Source organism: Pteropus medius, unplaced genomic scaffold (genome assembly GCF_902729225.1).
Source record: "Pteropus medius unplaced genomic scaffold, Ma_sr-lr_union100, whole genome shotgun sequence".
NCBI lineage: Eukaryota > Metazoa > Chordata > Mammalia > Chiroptera > Pteropodidae > Pteropus > Pteropus medius.
Genome location: NW_024349803.1, coordinates 12,583,984 through 12,609,719, shown reverse-complemented (window position 1 = coordinate 12,609,719; position 25,736 = coordinate 12,583,984). Strand labels below are relative to the sequence as shown.

Below are 25,736 nucleotides of genomic sequence, written 5' to 3'. Positions count from 1 at the left end.
AACCACTGTTAATTAACTCCTGTATGACAGGGGCTTCCATGATTTATCTCATTTAACTTTTGCGACTTGGAGAGATTCTGAGAGGTTAAGTAACTTGCCCAAGTTTACACAGCAGAGCCAAGATTTAAATCCCATTTGATCTTACTTCAAAGTTTTTTTTAGCCTCTCTGAGCCCCAATAGCCTCTATCTGTTAAATGGGCATAGTCATATTAATACTTATCCCAATGTTGAATGAGATAATGTACACGAAGTGCCTCAGAGGGGGCACAGATGCTGAGTGCTAAAGTGGGTGAAGTACAAGATGCTAGTTACCTGAGGTCTGTCACATAGTGAATTCTAAAACAGGTACCGTCTCCAATATTATTATAAATTCTGGTATTTTTGTATTCAATTTATACAGAGAAACTGAGGCACAGAAAGAGATTTAGCTGAACTTCCTCAGCTGGTAATGTTCATTGATTCTCGTTGATTCACACACTTGACATTTTTGAATGCCTCTCATGTATCAGACCTGTGCTAGGCGCTGGAACACAGAGACGACTCAGATATGGTCCCTACTCTTCACGTGTTCACAGTCCAGGGAAAAGATGATTGATTGCCCCAGTCAGGACTGTGCTCTCATTCCCCACTGCCTTCTGTTATGTCATCTTACCTAGACATCCGTTCATTGACCCATCTACCAATTCACCCATTCACCACTCACTCTTCCACCCATCTACCAATCTATCCATCTACCCATGTATCTACCCACATATTCATCTACTCACCTATCTATCTATTCAGCCATCCATTTAGTCATCCATTACCATATCCATCCATCCATCCACCCATCCAACCACCTATTTTTTCATTCATTCATTCATCCATTCATTCATCCATTCACTCACTTATCTGTACGTCCAACTAAACAATTGTTTAGGCGTTCCTTCCTCTGGGTGAAATCATTTATGCTCTCCTCTATCACATCACCTATCACTCTAGCTATAATGATCTGTTCTCTTGCCTATATTCCTTTCTAAACAGTGAGCTACCAGAGAACAGGAGACTGGAACCTAAGAGATCCTCAGTAAATTTGTTGAATAAAGCAGTGGTACCCAAAGTGGGAGCTGGACACCTTATGGTTTGTATACGACAATCCACTAGAATGCAGGAGGCAATTTTGCAACTTTCATTTGCATTTAATTTTTAACTCAGTAACAAGAACATAATTAACATCTCCCGATATTTAATACCCGTATTGATAATGGTGCAGCTGATATATTGGATAGTCCTGCATCACTCTTGGTACCCGAGGCATCCTGAGAAGAGGAATTCTCCACTGTGGGTAGATTCTGAGGTCCTCTCAGTTGTTTGCTGGCTTTCAAGCAATAGCAAATGCAGTATTTCTTTAACTACAGTATGTCATAATGTTAATTTATAAAAGCGAGATTTTCGAGCATCGGGATATTTGTGTGACTTGGTAACAAGATATCAAATGGTTAAACTTTTTGAATTAGCTGGTGATTAAACATGTTAAACGTCACCCCTGAAATTGAATATCGAATGATAAAACTGGGTATTATATATATCAAAACAAAGGGGTGAACCAAGAAAGGAGACATGGGATCTAGGACACAGGGCTGCTCCACAGCTCAGCGGAGCAGGGGAGGTCCAGAATGGCTGGATCTTAGGGAGCAGGTTCAGAAAGCAGCCAGTTTGGGTGGAGCCGATGGCTGGAAGCCTCAGGGGAAAATGACTCGTTGGCAAGCCTGATGTTTAGACAGGATGAACCAGTTGAAGTACTGCTGAATTGGTTGTTCCATAGCCGCTAACATGAGGCACCCTTGTTCCACTGCCCAGCCTCTTCCTAGGGTCCCTTGGACCACACCATGATCCAGACCCTGAGGAGTCACTGCCCGGCACAGGAGGGGGCTTCCAGCACTCTGCCCTATGCTTTCGGTGGCTGGTGCTTTGCCCGTTCTGATTGCTCTTTACTATGAGTCACCCCCATTTATTGAACTAAATTGGGTTGGTTGGTGATTAAATATTTTTAGTATAATTCCCTGCTGGTTAGAATCACTGATATGATGGAAAGTTTGAAACAAAAATGAGAATATGATTTAGGCAAATAGGGCAAAGAAAACAAAGGCAAGTAGAAGCTCCAGGACAAACACAGAGGCTGCAGGAAGGACGGTGCACTCACAGTATGTCACCGTAACTGGCTGGGCCACCACCAATATTTGCCTAGCTATAATCAAGCAAACACTGATTCCGGATTTTCAATATTTAGACTCAGCCTGTAAACAAAGAACAGAAACCAGATTCGTGGCTGTGGAAAGGAACATAAATCTTGAAATCTAAAGTAATGTCAGTCAGGCATGGGAGGAAGGAACAGGGAGAGAAATTATCTTCATTTCACCAAAGGAGAGAAAAGACACTGTGGATGGTTGGTAGGCCTAGGAGGAGGAATATAATAGTATTTACACTTACCAAGGCATCCTAAAGAGGATTGTCTAAACTCAAGTTAATCAGGGAGTTAATAGATAAAGCCTCAAATTATTAAGGTCTAGAAAGCATCTTAAAATTATATTATCTTGGTATATGGGTCGAAACACCAGCAGAAGTGCTTGGAAGAATTTGGAGCGGCCCACTGGGAACGGGTGGGGAGGCTGGCTGGGGTTTTCTCTTCCAGGCTCTTCGGGGTGCCCTTGACTTTTTAACCAACTGTGCGCATGTGCTAAAAATTCAAAACCAGCAACAGCTTTTTCATGATTAAAGTGGACAAGGTGGAAGCTTCTTGACAACACTCCATTTAATGGTGGTTCCTGAAATCTAAAATTTATTGACAGACATGTTTTGCTTAGACATCTGTTGCAATTCAGACTTTCCCCCCAAAAGTCCTTGCTCCCTTGTTGAGCCTTATCAAGTGTGGTCTGAGAGAGGTGACTGGGAGGGGTCCCAGGGCTGGAAGGCTGCTGCTGAGGTCAGAGGGACTGAAGGCCCTTCTCTGGGTGGAGTGTGTGTGCAGGACAGGTGGGCAGGACAGGAATCAGACCATCCCACACAGCAGGACCCCCCGTTCCTCCCTCTTACCCCTGGCTGGGATGGAGGGCAGGAGGAGCACAGGGGGACGGTTGTTCTTGCCCACTGACCAAGGACCCAGGGTGACTTGGCCACCGGACCTGCTTCCCCAGCCACTGCAACATTCTGCAGCCCCAGCATTCCTCCCTGGGGACAGAGGGAGGCAGCAGTTGGCAGCCAGACACATGCACACATGGGACAACGACTGTCCATCTGCAGGTAGAAGAGCAGGCCATAGGAAGGCAGGCCTGATCCTTCTGCCTCCCCTCTTCCCCCTCCACCTAATGTGAAGAGCCGAGGATACCAGTTGGTAGTGCACCCTCCGGCCCTCCTACTACTCCCCTTTCTGCCCACCCCAGACCCTGCACAGACACCCAGATTCCTCCCACTTTGCCCAGGGCCCTGGATTCTAAAATAATGCACCATCGCTCCCCACCAAACTCTCAACCCTCAAAGTCCTGCTGCTAAATGACCTAGAGCCTTGCTGCTCAAAGGGCGGCTGTCAGAGCCGCAGCACAGGCATCACCGGGCAGCTTCATGGACGTGCAGAAGCTAAGCGCCATTGCAGACCTCCTGCCTCAGCGTTGGCTTTGTAAGAAAAGCTCTAAGTGATTTACACGCTCATTAAAGTTTGAGAAGCAGCGAGTTAGAATACACCATGTGATGAATCCACTTATGCTATTACTACTAGCCGACGTTTCAAAATCCTTCCTGTGAGCCAGGCTTTTTCGTGAAGACTTTGCATGTCTTGTCATATTTAACTTTCATACAACTTTACAAGATAGGGACTCTCCTGAACCCATTTCACAGACGAGAAGCTAAAGTTTGAAGAGATCAAGCAACTTATCTAAGGTCACACAGTGAAGAGCAGAACTGGCATCTGAAGCCAGGCAATCCGACTCTAGGGAACTCACAGATCTCAAAACTGAGGTGGGCGATTACGTTCTCCATCTTGGGAGGGTTTGTGGTTATTCTAAAATAGTCTTAGAAAAACATCAAGTGTGAGAAGCTGTCCAGGAGCTAAGGGCAAGTGTGGAGGAGACTTGAGTTCAATAACCACTTTTTAAGAGGGTGACTTTGGGCTGGTCACTTAGCTTTATGTGTGGAGTGAGAATGAGCATGATAGTTCCTGGCACAGCAGGGTGTTTGATTTTTCAATGAGAAGATATACGAGTCCCTTTAAAAACAGTGAGCACCTAACAGACATCCTTGGCTTCTTCCTCTTCGAGCCCAGGACCAGGTGCTGAAATGGGAAATGACACTCTGCCTTCGGATTCTTCAGAGCCCTGGGCCAGGGGTAGGGGTGGGGCTGAGCTATCAGTTGATTGTGACAGGGAAGGTGGGGGTCAGAGGAGAGATGTGCCACGTGCTCTGGGCAGGGTGCAGCGCTTTTCTACAAGGGGTGACCCCTGAGTTGGGTCTGAAGAAGTCAGGCTTGTGGAGAAAGGTGATCTGGATGAAGGGAGCAGCAACAGCCAGGGGTGGAATGGCAGGGAGGGGCTTTCCACACGACACTCCCCAGTAGCCGGAGGGCAAGGGCCTGGGCAAGGCAGGTTCTGCAGTGCGGAGCAGGGCCGGGGAAGGCAAGGGCCTGGGTTGGAGAGCAAACAACGGGTCACCTGCCCCTTCTGGACAGTCTGCTTTAGGCCCTTACTCCTGTGGCCTGCTTCCTCTGACTTTTCATTGTCTCTCTTGGCTTCTGGGCTCTTTCTGGCTCCTGACTAAGGCTTCTGGTTTTTTTTAACTGACAGGCAATTGCTTTCTCCTCTCTCCGCTGCTGGATTTGGAGACTCAGTTCGGGGGCTAGTACCTCAGACCGCCAAGGTTCTGCGTCCCAGCTTCCTCCTCAGGTCTGACTCTGGTCTTGGGAACATAGTACCCTCAAGACCGCCCGCGGCCCACATGATGGTTCGGTGCCCCGTCCTCAGGGCAGACACAGCCCTGTGCTAGCGTTCACAGATAAGCAAACCGATTGTATTTCAAGGCCACTCCCCACTCAGCTGGGAGCCTCTGTGCAGTGCTCAACCCACACATCCACACACACTGGTCCTGATGCTTAAACTCCTGCCTTGCTGTGTGCTCAGACTGGGAGCACCGTGGGGGCAAAGACACTACTGTTGACCTTAAACAAATAACCAGATATTCTCCAGCAAAATAGGTTTATTTGGGACCAAAAAAGAGCTGTAATCAAGGACATGCCGGTTGCTGTACCTTGCGCCGGTTCAGAGAAGCAAAGGAGAGGGCCGCCCTTTCATGGGTTTGGGAAGAGCTGCTGTAAACCAAGAGTCCACTGGAGGAAACTGCAAGGTGGAAGGAGAGTGAATTTCACTGGCGGAGTTATGGCCATCTCCCACTGGCCGAGCTGTCCCTGGGCAAAGAGGAGTCTCTTCTTCCCCCCGCTGAGGTAGTGTCACTTCTTGTCTGAGATGCAACTTAAGTCTCATTCCTGTTGCGGTCAGTGTGCATCCAGTGACAAGTGTATGAGAGTTCTAATTTAGCCTCCCAACTTTATTAATTTCCACACTGTCGTACTCATTTCTGACACTGTAGTGTCCAGAAACAGGGCCTGCCATTCACTGGGATGAATGTCACACCCATGTCCCCTGAGCCAACTGCCAAAGGGAAAGAGAATCCGGGGGCTGCTCTGCTCCCCCCAGCTTCAGCTCAGAGCACCTCGACTGAGCCACTCCTGCCCTCCAGTGGGACCAGCCTAGGCAAAGTACCTGAGGCCGGAGGAGGGAGTGGGACCTTCCAGGTCCTTCTACCCAAAGGCAGATCTGCTGCCACAGCAAAGGAGGGACAAAGGAACGGCCCTGCCAGGGGGAGTTATAACCAGGGCGGGGAGATCCGGGATTTATCACGAGAACAGATACTGCGTAATTCAAACCCGCGGCTCATTTCAGGGCCAGCCCTGCAGCTCCAGGCCTCCCAGACCTCTCCAGGGAGCGCTTCCGCTGAGAATCTTGAGTGAGCCTGAACTGCTTGCTGGAAGCTCGAGGGCTCTTTGAAATTACCTATTTCATTTTAAAAAATTAATGAAAATTTTGCATTCTATTTCTGGACTTGTTTTAATGTAACATTGTGTGTTAAATTACTTTCCGTGAGAAAAAGTAGACGCTGGAGACAGATGCCCGAGTATCCCTGTGACTTCGCAATCTGCCGGCAGAGTCTTGGTGACGAGACAGCCATTCATTTTGTCGTTCTTCCTGCTCTGCTTCCATCCCATTCTGGTACTGGTGGCTCAGTTTCCCTTTGGGGAGACATCCCTCCCCTTTCTCTGTCCACAGTCAGACTCTGCCCTCTGTCCCGGGGGTGGACCCGTAACTCAGAGTCCAGTCCTCTGTGCACAGTGACTGTGTAGCCCCAGTTAGACCGAGGAGCGTCAGCCCTAGGACTTCTGCTGCTGCTCTAATAGACTGCACGTCCCCAAGGCCTGTTTCAGCTCTGGTGGTTAAACTGCTGGGAGGCAGCCTAGAAGCATCGAGACCACGTAGTATAGAACAGCTGCCCCTGGAAGGAGCCAACCCAAAGGAAAACAGAGCAGAAACATGGAAAGAGACAAAGTCCCAATGTGCCGTGTAAGTCCCTGGATCTAGCTATTCTTGAAGCCATGTAATTTTTTGGTTAAACTGATTTGCATTCGATTTCTTTCACTTGAAATCAAAAGAGTTCTGACTCATTCCACGAGTGGACACATGGCCCAGTTGGGAGGCCAAGGCTCGTCGGAGAGGGTTTCACAGCTTTGGCCTGGGAGACAGCGGCTGGAGGTGGACCCCAGCTTTCCCACCAACCTGCTATGTGACTTTAAGGGATGGATTAGGTCATCTCCAGGGATTCTTCCAACTCTAAGATCCTCTGTCTAAAAGTTTTATAGAAATTTCATAAAAGGTAAATTTACCATAGACTTGCGGTGGGATTCCTGGGCTCCAAAACTGGAGATTCTGACTCTGCGTCTGTGCAGGTCTTAGAAATCTGTATTTTTAATGCAGTGTCCAAGTGGTTTTGATACATAGCCAGGTTTGGAAACCACTCAGATTCTTAAATTCTTTTTCCTAAGGCAGCCATTTAAAGATCCATCCAACAGGAATTTACTGAGCACATACTATGTGTGAGTGACACCTTCTGCTAACAATGGCCTTCTTGTTGTGTGGGGAGCGTGACCTCTATCCTCATGCTGGACTTTCTGTAAAATCCCAAAGCTGGCTCTGAGAAAGAACATACATTACTGGCAACACACTTCCTCCAGTCATTCAATTGCTTCATAAATAGCATTTAAAACTTTTATTGATGAATAAGCTATTCACTGTCCAGTTGGTTCATTTATAAACAGCAAGTAGGTGAATGTGTGCATTTACGTTGCCATTCCTGTTGACGTCTCATTTAAAACCTTAACAAGACCGTGCCGTGGCAACCGTAACTGCCATATTACTAGAATTCAAATGGCTTATTATCAAGATAAACATTTATTATATTAAGGTATGCAATATTAGTGTCATATTTTATACATGGTTACTTGTAGCATAGTTCAGCTCAGGGCCAACACCATATTGAATTATTTAAAGCTGTTTCTCCTTGGGTTATTAAAAAGTTCAGTAAAATATATATTAGTATATAAAATTTTAATGCATAGTTCACATTGCAGTGTTTGCAAGCTCTTGGCCTTTAGAAAAAGAAAGCCAGGAAAACCAAGCTCCAAACAGACTGTCTTTGAGAAGGTGCTCGGTGTACTCACCCCAATCCTCTCAATCTTAATCCTAGCTATTATCCTAATACTTCATACATCACAGTTGTGCAACCAAACATAGCCTGCACTTTGTCTCAGCAATAGTCTCCAACCCTGCCAGGGCTTTTTATACAAGTAACAGACGAGGAGACTAGAATAAGGTTGATAACCACCAATCACGGCACTGGGAGGCCTTCGGGTCCCGTCTCAGTGACTTCGACCCCTGCCTACTTGAACACAGAGAGGTGCCCATCAATTCTCTCTGCTATGTATGACCCTGTGCCCCGGGGTCATTCAGGTGGGCAGTGAGTCAGGTGTTCCCTGCACTGTTGTTTATCCACTTCGCAAGTGCTCGGTTTACCTTCCCTGCACCACACCTTTCCTAGAAGGGATAGGTGAGGCTGGAGTACTTGTTTTTAAAAACCTCAGCCAAGGCAGAGAAGCCCCGACTCGGTCCTGTCACATGTGGGGCCTGCTATGGACACGGTCCCCTCTTAGCTACCCAGAGCCTCCACATCGGGCCAGTAGTCTCAACTGGCAAATGTTTGGTCACGCTGAGGTTGGAACAGGTGACCTTCAGCTCGAACAAGTTACTGCATTCCTCTGACCCATTTCCCCAATAAATACCCAAGGCTGCGAATAGAAGGTACGTGATTGTTCATTTCTGCTTCCCGAATATTGATTTTCTTCTCCTGAGGTTTGGGTCCTCAGCACCTTCTCATTTTTTTCCCCCTTTATCCTCTCAGTGGCTGTGGATCAGGTTGGATGTTCAGTAGGCAGGTATTCGGTAAGTAATTGTTCTACGGCAGGAAAACGGGTTGCGTTGTGCATTTCTTGTCTCCTCTTTGCACTAGGAGACTCTCCGGGGGAGGGAAAGGTAATTTTTCTCTCATAGCAAATGAGGGCAGACCGAGTCTGGACTCCTTTGCCCCAGAGATGTTGAGAACTTGAGAGAGTCAGAGCCCAGAACAGAGGCTACCAAGAGTCTTAGGTTGGGTCCCCAGAAGCAGACCCCAAGACAAGGATTTGGGGACAATCTGGAAGGTGATCCCAGGAGTCACAGGTAGAGAAGCAGAGACATGAGAGCAGGAGGGAATGGGAGCCAATGCAGGTGTATTAATGTGCAGGTTACCACTTAGGGCACCCAGGCTCCGTGTCGCTTGGATCTATGGGAGACTTTGGGAAACAGCTCTGTGTTGCCCCCCACCCCACATCCCAGGGGCCCAGAGCTGGCATATTTATCTGCTAAGTACTGTATGTCTTTGGTTGCAGTTGCTCCCAGGGCATTAGCTTTTGGTCACTTCCAGCCTGCACCCTGGGTAGGGCACACTCCTGCAGCTGGAGAAGTCCTTAGGCAGAGTCTCAGGGGCTGGCAGGAAGATGCCATTGGCTTCTCTAGAAAGGCAAGTCCTGGGGTTAGGTGACTGCTATACCTGGCACCCAGAAGACAGTCCCTCCACTTTGAGGAGGTTAAGCTTGATTCTCCCTAAAGCAGAAGAGTAGAAGCTGGAGCTTGGGGCTTCAGGTGACTTCTGAGGATGAGGGGAAGAAAGTGGTAGTGAGTCCATGTGAGACAGACACCTCATTTGACATTTGACACTTTCACGTCTCAGGGCCTCTGAGAGATGGCACACAGATGTCAGGGACTGGGTCCTAAGTGGTGTGACATTGGGAAATAGTGGTGAACAAACACTGTGGCCAAGCTAGGCCAGAAGAAGTGACATCACTCATTTTAAATGGATAACCTGGACAATGAGAATCTCACTGGTGGTCGTGATGGACTGAAGGCCAGAGATGTTTCTCCAGGTTTTCAAGAGTGTGCGAACCTCAGTGGTTCTTGGGTGACCTTGGGGAAGAAAGAGTGTCCCCAATAAATAGCAACGTTGGGCCTCTCTCTGCCCTGGTCAGTGGGAGCTGAGAACTTGAACTCGAATTAGGAAAAAGGTAAGTTATGCCATGTTTCTTGCTCTTGAGTGACGTGGGGCAAATGCAAGCCTGCTTCAGTGGTTAGAGTGAATAAAGTTTCGAATTCAGATGGGAAAGAAGCCTGAAATGTGGGGCCACAACCTCAAGGGTAAGCAGTTATATTTAAAGCCTGTGTGTCCAGCACAGGCGCACAAAACGATGAGACTCCTCTGCAACAAGTGACAGTAGCATCGAGAGGCTAGAACACATAGCAGGGACTGATTTTTTAAGTGACGGTGACCAAAAAAAGTGCCTCTATCCTTAAAATGTGTGAAGGCAGAAGGAAGATGCAGAATAGGACTCAGATCTTATGACAAACTCTAAATACTCAAAGGAATTTTAAAACACAGAGCAGGACATCCTGCCTCCCCAAAGGCAGGCTGTCACTTCGAGAGACAGGACAGGCTAGAAGCAAAAACGGGTTCAAGAAAGGCTAGAAGGAATTCACAATTGATGAAGGCAGGTGTGGTACTTGAGGAATTAAAAGTTTGGGGAAACTGAGCCTAATGGAAGGACACTCCTGAGCTTGGCAAAAGCACCATAGCCAGGAAAGCCGTACGAAAGGGCAGGCCAGTGGGTCTGGGCCAATCTGTAGAGAGAACACTCTATCTATGACTAAGATATCAGTGGAATAAATTGAAAACATAGTGCCAGTAACTCTAATGTACACACTTGACAAAATATACTGTGGTCTGCTTCTGTTGAGAGTCATAGCACACTGGAGAGACTATTAAAAATACTCATAGAGTGCATCCACCTACTGTACAGGGAACAATCTTGTTAAAAATCTAAGGGGCACAACATTTATTAGCCTGCCTCAGCCAGGCTTGAGATAATAATTCTAACTCTTGGATGATGGAGGTGTCTTAATGAAAGCAGGGTCTGAAAGGCATCTATACTTCCACCGGAAGCACGGGGAAGGAGAGGCAACCTTCGGGAGCCCAAGAGGCCTCTGCTGAGGCAGGTCAGCAGTGGAGGTGAGAAGCAGTAGTGCAGGCAGGGGAGGGTGGGGAGCACAAGCAGTTCCGTGTGGCTGGAAGTGCAAGTTGGAAGTTTTAGGACATGAAGTTGGAGACATAAGCAAAGGTCAGATCACAGCGGGACCTATAAATATGAAGATCATATATTATTCTTTAAATTGGGACGCTTATATTTTTAATTAAAAAATTTTTTTCAATTACAGTTGACAATACTATAGTAGTTGTTATTTATCTATCTATCTATCTGTTTGTTTGTTTGTTTGTTTGTTTGTTTATTTATTTATACAAGAAATCCAGGTTCTGCAAAAATCACTTTTTAACTAAGAATGTACAAAGATCCCTATACGCATCCAAACGATTTCATTATACTGGTGATTTTTTTTTAAAAAAGACCACAATAACAGTTTCCAGCTTTCATTTTAGCAATTTAATTCATAACTTAAAAAATGTAAAGGCATAATTTATCTTGTGTTCTGGGAAAAGTACTTCACAGGCTGAGTCCCTAAGAACGCTGAAAGCATTTGCGGTGAAAGCAAACACTGGGACCCTCAGCTCCTGGACATGAGCAACAAGTGAGGTGTACAGTAGAGTGGTTAGACATTAATGTAACTTATAAAGTGATCTTCCCAGTAAGTCTAGTACCCACTTGGCACCATATATAGTTATCATAATACTATTGACTATATTCACTATGCTATACTTCACACATCCCTGTGACAATTTTGTAACTGCCAATTTGTACTCCTTCATCCCTTCACCTTTTCATTCCCTCCCCCAATCCCCCTCCCTTCTGGTAACCATCAGTTTGTTCTCGTACGAGTTTATTGGGAGACTGTTGTTTAAATTCAATGTTTTATTTTGAGATAATTATGGTTTCACTTGCCGTTGTAAGAAATAATATAAAGAGTTCCTGTGTACGCTTCACTCAGTTTCTCCCCAAGGTAATGTTTTGTTAACCTATAGTAAAGCATCACGAACAAGATATCAACATGGATACAATGAAGATACACAACGCTCCCACCACTACAAGGATTCCTGATGCTGACATTTTTAGCTACACCTAATTCCCTTCTACCTACTGTTTCTCTAACCCCTGGTAACTGTTAATCTGTTCTCCATTTCTATAATTTTGTCATTTCAAGAATGTTATATAAATGGAGTCATAGTATGGAAACCTTGGAACTCGCTTATTTCACTCAGAATCATTCTATGTAGATCAATTTGGGAAGAATTGACTTCTTAACAATACTGAATCTTCCAACTCATGAAAAACAGATCTCTCCATTTATTTTGGTTTTCTTTAATTTCTCTTAAAAATGTTTAGTAGTTTTAGTGTATAAGTCTTGCATATTTTTTTGTGAGATTCACCCCCAGGAATTTAATATTTGTCGATGCAGTTATAAATTTAAAAATATTTTTCTACTTAGAATCATTGATTGCTAGTATATAAAAATACAATTAATTTTTAATACGATTAATTTTTAATATAGATCTTTTATCCTGCAACATTGCTATACTCACTTATTAGTTCCAGTGTCAATTCTTCCCAAATCGATCTACAGATTTAATGCAATCCTTATTGAGAGCCATGCAAATTTTCTTTTTTGGAGACATTGACAATCTGGTTCTAATATTTATAGAGAAATACAAAGGGCCTAGGATAGCTAAAATGAATTTCACAAAGAACAAAGTTAGAGAACTAATACTAACCTATTTCTGGACTTATTATAAAGCTACCATGGTCAAGACAAAGTAGTACTGGCATCAAGATAAACAAATAGATCAATGGAACAGGAAAGAGTCCAGAGAAACACCACACATATATGGACAACCAAGTTTTCACAAGGATGAAAAGGCAATTGGGTGAAGAAAGAATAGTCTTTTCAACTAATGGTGCTGGAACATTTAGATATCTGTAGGCAATAGCATGATTTTGATCAATGCCATACACAGTATACATAAATCAACTCGGAGTGGATCCAAGACCTAAATATAAAACCTAAAACTATAAAACTTCTAGAAGAAAACATAGAAGAAAACCTTTGTGATCTTGGGTAAAGCAAAGTTTTCTTTAATAAGACACCAAAAGAACAGTCTATAAAAGAACAAATTAATGATTTGGACTTTATTGAAGTTAAAAATTTCTGCTCTTAAAAGACACTAAGATAATGAAAAGACAAGTTACATGTTGGGAGAAAATAAAGCATACATTTGATAAAGGATGTGCAGCAAGAATACATAAAGAACTCTAAAAATTTAATAATAAAGACACACCACTTAAAATGGGCAAAATATTTGAACAGATATTTCAGCAAAGAAGATATATGGATGATAAACAAGCATATGAAAAGATGCTCAACTTCATTACTCATTTGGAGTCTGCAGATAAAAAAAACTTGATGAAGTAGCACTTCACACCTAAACTTATAAAAGTTGATCATATCAAATGTTGGCAAGGACGTGAAGGAACGGGAACTCTCACATATCAAAAATGCAAAACGACCCAAAATTTTGGAAAACAATTTGGCAGTTTCTTAAAAAGTTGAACATATACCTTCCACATGATCCAGCATTCCACTCCTGGGTATTTACCCAAGAGAAAAGGAAGCATATGCCCACACATGGATATTGATAGCAGCTTTATTTGTAAAACCCGCAATCCAGAAACAACCCAAATGTCCATCAATGGTGAATGGATAAACATGTTTGGGTGTATTCCAATGGATTGTTACGCAGTAGTGAAAAAGGAGATAACTAGGGCTGCACATTAAAAATCTGGGTGCCTCAAAATAATTATGCCGAATGAAAGAACCTGGAAACAAGAAGAGCACATGAAAATAAAAAACGTTCATTCGTGATCAGAAATAAAAATAACAAGCTATTGAACTCCGAGCTTAGATTCCAGTCAGTGAAGAACACATTGATGACAGAAAATTATTAGTGACCTGGAGATCAAGTCAAGGAATTTTATTTTCATTTTCAAAGGTTAATGAACAATGACAAGCTGATTTCAACAGTCAGAATTTCCTTGATTATTAACTCATGGGATCAGATATAAATGTTCATCCTTCTAAATCAGTTCACCTTCAAAGAATCTGTTCTTTTTAAATTGTTATCATGGATAATGCTAAACAACAAGAGTAAATTGGACAAGTCTAATAAACTCTCGTGTTTCTGTTACTCAGCTTTAACAATTTGCAACTCATTGCCTGTCTTGTGTCTCTATACATCTCCACCCACTCCCTGTGCCTCCAGCCGTGACATCTTGCCATTCCATCTGGAAATATTTGTTTGTATTTCTGCAAGAAAAGGATCATTTTCAGTCTCTGTTTTAAATTTCTAATAATTCAGAACCAGTCCTGGCAACTTCATCTGCAAATCTTGGAAGGGTTGGGAAGAACGTGGAGCCGCCCACACATTGATAAAGGGGAACGAAGTAACTTGCCAAGAGATTTTTCTTAAGAAAAGGAAAGAAAAAGGGCTTATCGTCTCTGTTTACCAAAAAAAAAAAAAATCGATTTTTTTGTAGCTAGTGGGCAGTGATATTCTATTAGGCTCTATGTGAAAATCCCAGGGGCTATTGTGTAACATGACCATTATCCAGGAAAGGAATGTGAGTTTTTAGATGGAAATGTGAAATTCTAAAACCTATTCCCCGTGTGCAGTCAGGCTTGTGTAAGGGCATCTACACTTGCTAAAGGAGGCCACTTGATATGGGAATTCACTGCACAGATGTTGCACTCCTGTGACTGCTTCTAGGACATGAGCCCTATGAAGGTGTTTGCCCGAGACACTGGGATTCTTTGTTCTTCAAAACCTTCAAATCTCTCAGCCTCTTTTTTTTTCTTCTTCTTTTTCTGTTGTGGAACCATCTGCCTTCTCAGATGCAGTAACTGTACTAGTTGCTGCCAAGGGAAATACTGCATTGGATCCAAAGCGTTTCTAGTGAGAAGGAAGTGAATTTTGAAAACAGAAATTTGGGGGTCTTACTCCTTCCTTTCTGCTTTTTTTTTTTGAATTTAGGTACACACTATACATAAAAAGCACACAAATCCTAAGTACAGAGTTTGATGAATTTTTACATGTCTGTATTCATGTGACCATCACCTCAATAAAAATGTAGAACTTTACTAGGACCCCGGCGAGTTCCCTCATCTTTATTCCCAGAATCAATGGCACAGCCCCCACACCCCGCAAAATAACACTGTTCTGACTTTTATAGTCAGAGATCACTTTTGCCTGTTCTTGAACTCACCTAAATGGAATTTCGTATTTTTCGTGTCCAGCTTCTCTCATACAACATTGTCATGAGTTCCAGCCATGTCGTGTTTAGCAATAGTCCGTTTAAATACACACACACACACACACACACACATACACACACATTATATAGTGTCCTATTGCATGACTATGCCACGCTTTCTTCTTCTCTTCTCCTGTTGATGGACATGTAGGTTCTTTCCAATTTGGGCCTGTTAGGAATAGCGATGTTATCCCTGGTCGGTTGTGTGTATTGCAGACTGTGCCTTGCCTTCTCATTCTCTTAATGTGTCCTTTGTTGAGGAAGAGTTATTAATTTTAATGAAGTTCAATCTATGTATCCTTCTCTGTATGGTTACTGCATTGTACTCTCTGTTTAAGAAGGCTCGATTACCCCAAGAACATAAAAATTTTTTCCCTATGTTTTTTTTCTAGAAGCCTTTAAGTTGTTGTTTTAACTTTCATGTTTAGGTCTATAACTACTTCCAGTTTAATTTTTGTCTGTGATGTGAAGTAAGTGTGAAGATCCATGTTTCCTCCATTTGGATATCCAAAGGAGCCAGCACCACTTATAGAAAAGGCTGACTTTCCCCCACAGAATTTCAATAGCACCATTCATTAACCACATCAGCGGGACTCTATCTCTGGACTCTATTCTATTCATTGGTCTACTCGTTGTTCCTTACACCAACATCAAACCATCTTAAATATTATAGATTTATAGTAAGTCTCAGTATCTGGTAACTTAAGTCCTATTTTGTTTTTCTTTTTTAAGATTGTTACAGCTATTTTAGTTCCTTCATATTTCCAAATAGATTTAGAATCAATTTGTTGACTTCCACAACGAAACTCAGAAAATTTTTATTGTTGTCGTATCGACTCTATACGTCATTTGGGGGAGATTTGACATTGTTACAATATTGAGTCTTCTCATCGATATGGTATATCTCTCCATTTATTTAGGTCTTTTTCAATGTTTCTTGACAGTGTTTTGTAGTTTTCAGCATAGAAGTCTTGCATATTTTTCATCAGATTTTTCTATTTTTGTTACTATGAAAAGGCAATATTTTAAATTTCACTTTCTGTTTTTTGCTAATATATAGACATACGTTTTTTTTTTTACCTTGTATCCAAATGATCTTTCTAAATTCTCTCTTATTAATTCTCAGAGTTTTCTATAGATTCTTTTCTATGTATATAATGATGTCATCTGCAAATAAAGATGGGTTTATTTCTTCTCTTCCAATTTTTCTACCTTTTAATTCCTTGTTCTTGTCTTATTGAACTGTCTAGGATTTCCAACATAATGTTGCATAAAAGTGGTGAGAGTAGGCAACCTTTCTTGTTTGTCATTGCAAGAGGAAAGCATTCAATAATTTATCATTAACTGTATTGCTATAGATATTTAGTAGTTATCCTTTACTACATTAAAAGAGTTCCCATGTCCCTAGTTTTCTGAAAGTTTTTTTCAAAAAATCATAAATAAGTGTTGAGTTTTAGCAAACGCTTTTCTACATCTATTGAGACGATAATTTTTTTTTTATTTGGTCAATATGATGAATCGCGTCACTTTTTGATCATTAAACTAACCTTGTACTTATGGAATAAACCAACTTTGGGCATATCATGAATCTTTTTATATATCCCTGGATTTGGTTTGCATTTTGTTTAGGATTTTTGCGTCTCTGTTTTTGAGTGGTATCTCTGGAAATGTGAGCATGCTGGGTGTTCGGAAATGGTCAGATGATAAATCCCTGATTATTCCTGGGTCAGATTCTGTGGTCATTGCTGTGAAGGTTTCATCCAGGTGTAGCCTCCTTACTCTCACACTACTCTAAACCAGCTTCTCCCCATCGCTCTGCAAGGGGCACTTCAGGAAAGAGAGCACTTTTATCTTAGGCCCAATGAATGTGCTCAAACCTGATGGAGTGGCCAAAAAGATCAGAATCACACTGGAGTAATTCCAATCCCAGCAGCCCGGTGGTATCCCGCCGCTGGCTCATACTAGCTTGCAACAGCTGATGGTTAAAATCTCAGGAATTTTGCAAGCTGGTTATTGATTACAGCATTGTTAAAAAATTAAATCATATAAACTGGCAATTATATAAGCTATATTAAAAATGAAAGTAATACTCAAAACTCATCACTTTTAAATTAATAGAGTATAATCTTTGCCCTTCAGGTAATTTACATTTATTGTATCTATTCGGTGAAAATACTGTGTGATGATTTGCTACTGATCATCTTTTCCCAACTCTGCTTTTAGCGATATTACATTGGAGCTTGAAATTGACTGCGGTGGGAGTATTTACACTATAGAAAACAGCAAACGTTACAGATCAGGGCTTTTTGTTTCCCCCCAGAGAGCTGGTTGTTGGACACCGACAAGCACACCATGGCAGCAACTCCGCCATCTGCTCCCTACACCTGTCCCCTGTTTAGCACCATCCGGCCCACTCTAGTTTACTTGTACCTTTCCCCCTAGGATATATGTTCCTCGAAGGTGGAGGGTTTTGTTTGTTTTTTTCTTCATTGTAGCATCCTCAGCACCACCAGCCATGCCTGGCACACAGCAGGTCCTCGATACAAATTTGTCGAATGAATGAATGGTGAGTGTCCTCTTCTTCCCTTGCCCGACTCCTGCATGCAGCGGGTCACCAAGCCCATGTATTTGGTCCCTGTGCACCAGCTCTCTCTTCCCAAGCATCTACTCCCCAAGCCTTCGTCCAGGCCTTCTTTTTCTCCCTGGGATCCTCCATTTCTTGGCTTCTACTCTTGCCTGCTTGCTAAATCCACTCCCTAGACCCTCCAGGAAGGCTGTACAAAAACACAAAGTGGACCTTATCATTCCAGCTTCAAACCAGGCATGGTTCCTGCAACAACATTTGAAAACACTAGTTCTAGGCCCTGGCCCTGCTGCTTCTTTTTACACAGTTGGGTTATGCTTTGGGGAGAACGTAATTTCGATGGAGCCTTCTAAGGCTCCTTGGAGATGCTTCAGGTGTTGAGCATCTGATATTCAGCTGGGAGAGGTACAGGGGTGGGAGTTGAAAGCATCCCCAGCACACACATTTGGAACAAATTAGCTTTTACCCACTTATACACCAAAGGTTTGGATCTTTGCAATTTTGTTTGAAAAAAAGAACATTGCAGGTCTGTAGGATAAAGTCTATTGTGTTTTCCCCTCTCAATACCCATAGATCCACTATCCTTCCTTTTCTGCTATATAGATGATACTAATCAGGGTCCCTGGCCAGCTATGTTCCGAGGGTTTCAGCCAACAGAGGTGCTGATGGGACATGAGAGAAGGGACAAGAGAAAGGTCAGGGTACTTATGCCCCAGGTTCCTCCTTGCCAGGCTGCAGTTGGCACTGGCTGTGTTCCTCCATCTAAGGCCATAGAGCCTGTTGAGTGGCTCTTTTAATAGGCACAGTTTCCCTTCCTCTAGTTACTGCTGCCTTCTCTTAGCCTTCACACTGTTGCTAGCCCAGGGTGCTTCAACCTCAGTCGTTGGTTTCCTGAACCCTGCCCCCACCTCTGAACATAGCCCCTTTATTAAACTCTCCTCAGCTTCCATTTTGAGCGTGTTGGATGTTTTCTTCTAAATTCTGACCCATACCAAGCCCTTGTTCTTGAGCATGGCTTACGAGATCTTCATTCTTCCCCATTTCACCCTTTCTTCATACAGCTTGTCTTCCATCACCTGGGACTTGTCAATGTTCCCTCCTTCGCTAAGCCCTTTCCCACCTCCATGCATTTTTTCTCTCTTCTGGGCCCCATTGCTCATACTGTCAGCAGGCACTCAACTCTGCATCACCTGTTTGCATGGCAGTCTCCCTGCTGCAGTGAGTGGGTACTCTTGGGCAGCAGGAGCAAAATACTCCTTGAGTCTGGCACAATCCTGGCACAGAGCCATTTGTCGACTTAAAGTGATGACTACGAGGCAACTCTTTTCTTCAAATGCCATCCCTGTGCAGCAAATCATTAGCGTATTTTTTTCCTTTGATGGAAAAATACCCAGGCACAGAGACAGCATTACTGAGGCCACTGTGCTGGTTGGAAGAATGGGAAATAACTTACCCTGCTCCTCCTATGTACACTGACCAGGCTGAGCACTCAGCCAACACCAGGGCTGCTTATAAGAAAAGAGTCCTATTAGTTGGGTAGACATAGCAGGTGAGGACACTGTCATCAAGCCAGCGTTGACTTGTCACTGGCTTATCTAGTTCTAAAACCCATCAGAGAAGTGGGAGTGGGGGATGGGGCATCATTTTTATTGGCTAAATGTGTCATCTTGTTTATGGAAATACTAAGAATCAAATCATTCTTGTAGTCAGATCTCATTATTTCCAATCCTATTTAAAACAGTATATTCAAGACCAAATCATTTTCAGTCTGGTCTGTACTTATTATTCTAGGTTGTTCTGATTGATTGTGACAATGCACTCTGGGAAATTCTCCACATATCATGGGCCTCAGGGGTCAGGCTGTGGGTGGAGCTGGAATCAATCAATCAAGAATTGTGCAGCATCAGGGCATAAGTGGCTGGTGCTTTCTCTCCAGTTCTGGAGAACAACCAGTGTAGCATCTCTGAAGGAAGGAAGAGGGATGGGAAGACTCGTTGGCTTTGGACTTAATCACATTGGTGACACTTGCCATTTAGAATCCTCCCTTCTCGTAATGTAGGCTAGGGAGGCTTTCTCTGGCCCAGGATGTACATTTTCACCACCAACAACTGCATCTCTACTAAGCTAACTTAATTAAGCACCTCACTCAGCAAAGCTCAACCCTGGCTGCACATTAGAATCATCTAAACACTACCAAGGCCCAGGCCCCAACCCCAGAGGTCCTGATTTAATTGGTCTGGTTAAAGGCCTGGGCACTGGGACTTTTTACAAATTTCCTTAAGGAATTCTGATGTGCAGCCAGGCTTGTCTCTCTATATCATTCAGCTCATTAAAAAGAAGACTCAAGAATTCTTGTCCTCATCTTCTCGGATTTCACTGTGTAATCAGAGACACACATGTTATCTCCGTTATCTGGGCAGAGATCCTGAATGACTGTGAACTCCCTGGACATCAGTGGCTGAAGCTATGAGGTACTTCAAATTCAATCCAGAACTAGCAGACTCCCCTGGCCTCCATCGTCCTTCGGGGTGCGTGTGTGTGTGTGTGTGTGTGTGTGTGTGTGTGTGTGTTTATTACCCACTGATGTGTGTTATAGTCCAGAGAGGCCAACTCAGAAGCCTTGACCCACACTCAGGCAGTTAATGCCCACCAGGGAGGTTGACTGTGAGAGGTCCTGCTGCTGTGCTCTAGGAGGGGTGGACCTGGGACAGGATCACAGGACAAAGGACTTTACTCAAAGGGCCATCCATACTCAGCTTGGCCAACATCACCACGGAAGACAGTTGGCTAGGTCTTACCACATGTCTTTATCTTTCCAGAGAACTCATAAATCTGGATTTTCTGTTAAATGACTTGACTTTTTTTCTGGGTTCAATTTTTATTAAAATACACACATATTACGTAGAACAATAACAATGAAAAAAACACATCCGCAGACTGGAGTGGAACCCGGGCCCCAGGACTAGAGGAAACAGCAGACCAACTCCTTGTGTCTTAGACTAACAGTGGAGATCTCCACTCTTTGTCAGGAACCTGAGGAGTAATGCTGCCCGGTCTGCCATGTGCTGAGGCGCGGATATGCCTCCTGCTCAGAGGCCGCAGCTGGGAGCGAGGTCCTGGCTCGTGGGCACAAATCCATCGCCCTGTAACTGTGTTACTTGCTACCTGCTGCCACTTTGGCTGTGACATCCAGAGATGATGACATCTTTGTTTCTTAGCGAAAGATGTTCCCTGAAGAAGCCAGACACTGGCATAAGGGATGGAGAAGAAAAGCAAGGGAAAGAGGGATGGCTTTATTCACAAAGTGGAAATGTAGGTAAAGTAGGAACTGGGGAACTCAGCGGGGATCGGATCTGTGGGGCACTGTGCCCACCATATGCTCTACTCATAGACAATTAAAAAGCGATTAGCGGACTGTTTCAGCAAGTGCTTCTGTTAGAAACAGATCATGAGACAGGCCGAATCTCCGAGAACATGTCAAGGATGGGAGGGGCTGGGGGCTGGGCTATAATGGGCACTGGCTCTGGGGACAGTTGTGAGGCCAGGGAAAGACCTCTGGGAGGTGTGTGTGCGTGTGTGTGTGCGTGTGTGTGGGGGGGGTACTAACACACAAGTACCCTGGAGATACCTTGCATATACACAGGCAAACGGGACTGGACCTGGAGTAGATGGGCAGCACGGTGGCTCCTGACTTCGGCTCAGCTTGCTGGGGCTCAGAAGCTCCTGCTCTGGGGATGGGACAACCGGAAGTTTCCTTGACCCATGGTCTTTCATGTTTTGGGTTCTCTCTTTTTCAAAACTCAGCATTTCCCAAAGCCTTCCTTGATCACTCTCAGGAACAGTGTCCTTCTGCCCTCCACCCTCTGAAGCCCCATCTCTTCCCTCTGACATCATCTTGTTACTTAGTTTATATGTCGTGTTTTCCCCTTAGAATGTGGGCTCCAACAGGGCAGGGGTAGACATCCTTCTTTCTGTCCCCAGGCAGTGCCAGGCGCACACAAATGCCTAACCAATGTCTGTGGAGTGGCCAAGGGAGAGACAGGGCATGAGGCCACAGAGGCCTGAAGCCAGGTTCTGGACTCTAGCGGGACAGCCTCCCCTCCCACCTAGGGCTTTCTTTGCAAGTTCCCGGCACCCAAGCTATAAGGAGGCTCTCCCACCTACCTCTCCACAAAGCAGAGCCCATGTGTCTGGTCCAGGGCTGTGTGGAAAGGAGCATGCCCAGGCCCTACTTGCCCAAGACACGCAGCTCACTGGGCAGATGAGACCACGGGGCAGAGGGAGGCTCCAGCCCAAGTGCTCGGGTGAGCGTCTTGGGTGCCAGGAGGAGCATTCTCAAGTTGGGGGGCAAGGAGCTGATTCTCAGCCCAGACAAGGAGTTGGTGGATGGTTGGGGAGGGCTTCTCGGAGGAGGGTTGATCTAAGCTAATCCCGAGAGGGTAAAGCGAGAACGGGGAGGGCATTGCTGGGGTGAAGGAAGTCGCATAAGCAAGGTGTGAAAGCCAACCTGGGAGGGTTGCATCCAAGCTGGAAATCTGGTACTGAAACTGGGACACCAGGGACCGGAGAAGGAGGGTCCCTGGCCACCTAGTCAGCCCCCACAGTGGGCACAGGAGGAAGTGACTTATCCAAGGTCACAGGGTGTCAATGATAAAGCTGGGACTGAAACCCAGGCTTCCTACCCCAAAGCCTGAGTCCATGCCTCTGCAGGAAGCTGCTTCCTACAACCTAAATGATGGAAACCTGCCCAAGACCAAGCCCGGCCTCTAGACCTAGGTCAGAGCTGTGGAAGAACACTGCTCCGGGGCACATGCAGCAGGGCCGGTTCTTTGGGTCTGTCCTCAAGAAGGTGGTCTCCCCTAAAGGAGCAGGTATGGAGAGTACCTCTTCTTCCAGGAAGCCTTCCCTTCAGGCCCTATCCTCCCCGCCTCCTTCACAAGCTCCCTCTCATTTTAGGCTGCACTGTAAACATTCCCTCTGGGGATGGGATATATCTGTGTGAGCGCCGCTGGGTCCTCGGAGGTTGTCAGAGCATGTGTTGATGGCCTGTACAGCTGAGTGGATGTTGTGCCAGGACTGGCCCAGACCCCAGAGGAACTGGCTCTTGATCTGCTTCCGGCCCTGGGCTAAGTCACACACTTACCCTTCTGCAATCTGCACTGCTCCTTGGCGATGACATGCAGTTCCAAAGTCACATTCAGCCCCACTTCTGGGTCTACTTTGAAATGGCTGTCCTGTAGGGTTTAACCTGCTTTGACCCTGTGTCCCCTGCAGAGCCACCTTTTGGACATCAGAGCCTGGTATCAGCAGTTTGACCTGTTTTTCTACCATCATGGCCAGCTTGGCATGGGTCCAGGACCCAGGCACGTTAGAGTTTGGGTTAAAGTGGGGACAAGAAGAGAAGAGAAGTGTCTGGAGAGGGAATCAGATCCCCACCTTCTGAGGACCTGGGGACAGACCAGCCAGGTTGAGAGAAGAAGCCTTCCCAGCACCTCCCCGAAGAACATTTACTAAACAGCTGAAGGCCTGAATGACAAACTTTATTAGAAACACTCCTCATTCATCAGTCAAGTTCACATTAAAGTAGGGGGTAGGCAGTGCCGTCTGGGGCTCTGGGATTCCACTGCTGTGACAATTTCCAGTTAAAAATGAATCTGGGCAGAGAGCGTCGGAAACACATGACAGATGCCCAACGGAGGCGGTGGCAGCAGCAGCAGCAGCAGCAGCAGCTCGGTTCCTGGAAGAGGACCAGGCTCGGAGCGGGTGGAGAAGATGCCTCCCACATCCACCCCTCCAGTTACAAACTGCCCCCGTGGGCCCCGAGCTGATAAATAAACAGCACATCACACACACATTTGAAACAGAAACAAACTCACAAGTCCCCTAAAGTGAAAAAATAATTCGCTCAAACAAATCTTTGTGGAAACCAGACTGCATCCTGAGTGGACGGTTGCCTAGAGACTCTAGGCATCCCAGGAAGGCTCCCCAGGCCAAGGACATCATCCATTTGGGTGTCACGATGCCCCTAATCTCCCCATTAGCACCTTTGGACTAAGTACTGCCCTCACTCACAACCCTTCCCTTTTAAAATGCAACGCTATTTAAAAATAATAATAAAGGAAACACTCTGTCCCTGGGATGAATTTGTCAGACTCAGCTTCCCTGAATAGAGGTGCCTGGGGCAAAGAGAGGAACATGGGTCAGCCATCGGGAAGGAAGGCATGTGACAGGGGTTAAGTAAACGTCTTTCAAAGAGGTAAGCTAGGTAAGCTGGAAGGTGTCTACACGCCGCTCCATCCACTTGCCATTTCTATCGTCCACGGGCATCCCTGGGTGTAACAGTCTTTCAATGGGGCACAAAGTCCTAAAGTGTCACGACAATCCCACTGCCCTGGCAAGGGGAGGGGGTCCAGAAGGACAGCGCATCAAGCTGCTTTCATCATTCATTATTCAGAGGCAATATTCTCCCAGAGCTGGCCAATTGTCCCCTGGCCCTGTCTGCACCGGGCACACAATAGAAAGTCTCCTGCTGCAATGTTTTATTCATTCTCTCGAATATGGAAACAGCTCTCTAATCAATACCGGTGGCTGCTGTGTCCTGGTCGGCTGGCAGGACCTCCTCCGGGCACAGGCTCCAGGTTCTTCGTAGCTTCCAAGGAGATTTCTGACAGGATTGCTGCTTCTAAGGCAGCATATATTGTTGGCAACAGACATTCATTTTTAAAGCTGGGAACACGTCCTGGCCTTTCGAAGAAGTGGAAGTTCTGGGGGACCGGGGCCAGGAGGAAGACCCCTTCTTGAATGTACTGTGTGACAGTGAAATGAAAGGCAGAGCCCGCTGGGGTGCCCACTGCCGCCCCTCAGCGCCCCCCAGCTGGGCTCACTGGTACTGCAGATAGTTTTTGAGAGACTGAGGCAGGGGTAGGGAGCTGATGTCCTGTAGGCGCTGGCGGCCCAGGGCCAAGCGGATGGATCTCCGACACAGGTCCATCAATGGCAGGGGCTCGGCTGCAAAGAGAGAGAAGAAGGTTAGAGTCTCCCCAGAGCCTTCCTCACACTCTCTCCCCACCCACCCACCCACGTGCAGCACGCCCTGCTCCTCCGAGCTGACCCAGGGCTCCTCCTGAGAAGCCTCCTTGGTTTACTTAGAGCAATGTTTTTCTAGCATTGCAACTGATGCAAATGATTAGACTAAAGAACCGTGAAATCAATGCAGTGGGTGACCAGCAATTAAAAAAAAAAAAAAAAAAAAAAAAGAGCAATGCCCACAGTAAAGGTAAACATTGTCCCATGAAAGTTTTACCTCTGACGTAGGCCTTTAATGTGTCACAATATAAAAAATGTTTCTTTTTCACTACAGGTCTTGATAAAAATGAGAACGGCAGACCTAGGGAGATCTCAAGGGGACTTCCTTTTAGAGACAGATCAGGTGCGGAGAGGCTCTTTTAAATGCCTTTGAATCCTCAAACTTCCCCTGTACCCTTCTTTGATAGTCAGCAGAGAGATGCGTTTCCTTCTAATATTCGGTTATGAAAGAATTCATATTTTAAAATCCATAAGCCATGGAACCTCTGGACATAGGACCGAGTCTAACTGGCTTTATTGCAGACACACTAATTTAGGCTCTAATTCTCTTCTGGACCCTTTGGCAGCCCTGGAAATGGAGGAAGACTAGAGGTCTGCAAGTTTAAACAAGTGCATAATTGGGATGGAGGGCAATAGATACAATATTTCCTAAATGCACAGGGACAGATATCTGGCAGTTCCCATATGGAAGGGATGTTTAAAAGCTTCGAAAAGAAGATACCTGGATGGGGTTTTGAAGGATGACTAGGAGTTTTATGTAATGTGAGTTGGGAAACGTGGTCTAGGCAGAGAGAACAAGCATCGGTAGAGACATAAAGCACGACGGGCGGGAAGGTCTGGAGGGAGAGGAATGGTGCGGCTCGGCGGCATGAGGAATGAGGATGACCGTTGGTCACATGTTGTCTCATGTGGCTTGTAGAGGCCTAGTTTTCCTAAGCTTGCAGGAATATACTGAAGGCCGAAAACTGCATCTGTTATTTATTTATTTATTTATTTATTTATTTATTTATTTATTTATTTATTTATTTATTTTT

General features: G+C 45.1%; 1 protein-coding gene across 1 annotated transcript in view; it reads right to left on the bottom strand.

Moving 5' to 3' along the window:
- Window positions 1–23,135: 23,135 nt before the first annotated feature.
- Window positions 23,136–25,736, bottom strand: part of SPSB4 (splA/ryanodine receptor domain and SOCS box containing 4) — a 75,558-nt gene continuing 72,957 nt past the window's right edge. Inside the window, exon 3 of the mRNA XM_039837308.1 lies at window positions 23,136–24,624. Within this exon, the coding sequence (XP_039693242.1) occupies window positions 24,497–24,624 (128 nt within the window). The 3' untranslated portion in view covers window positions 23,136–24,496. The remainder of the gene's footprint in view (window positions 24,625–25,736) is intronic.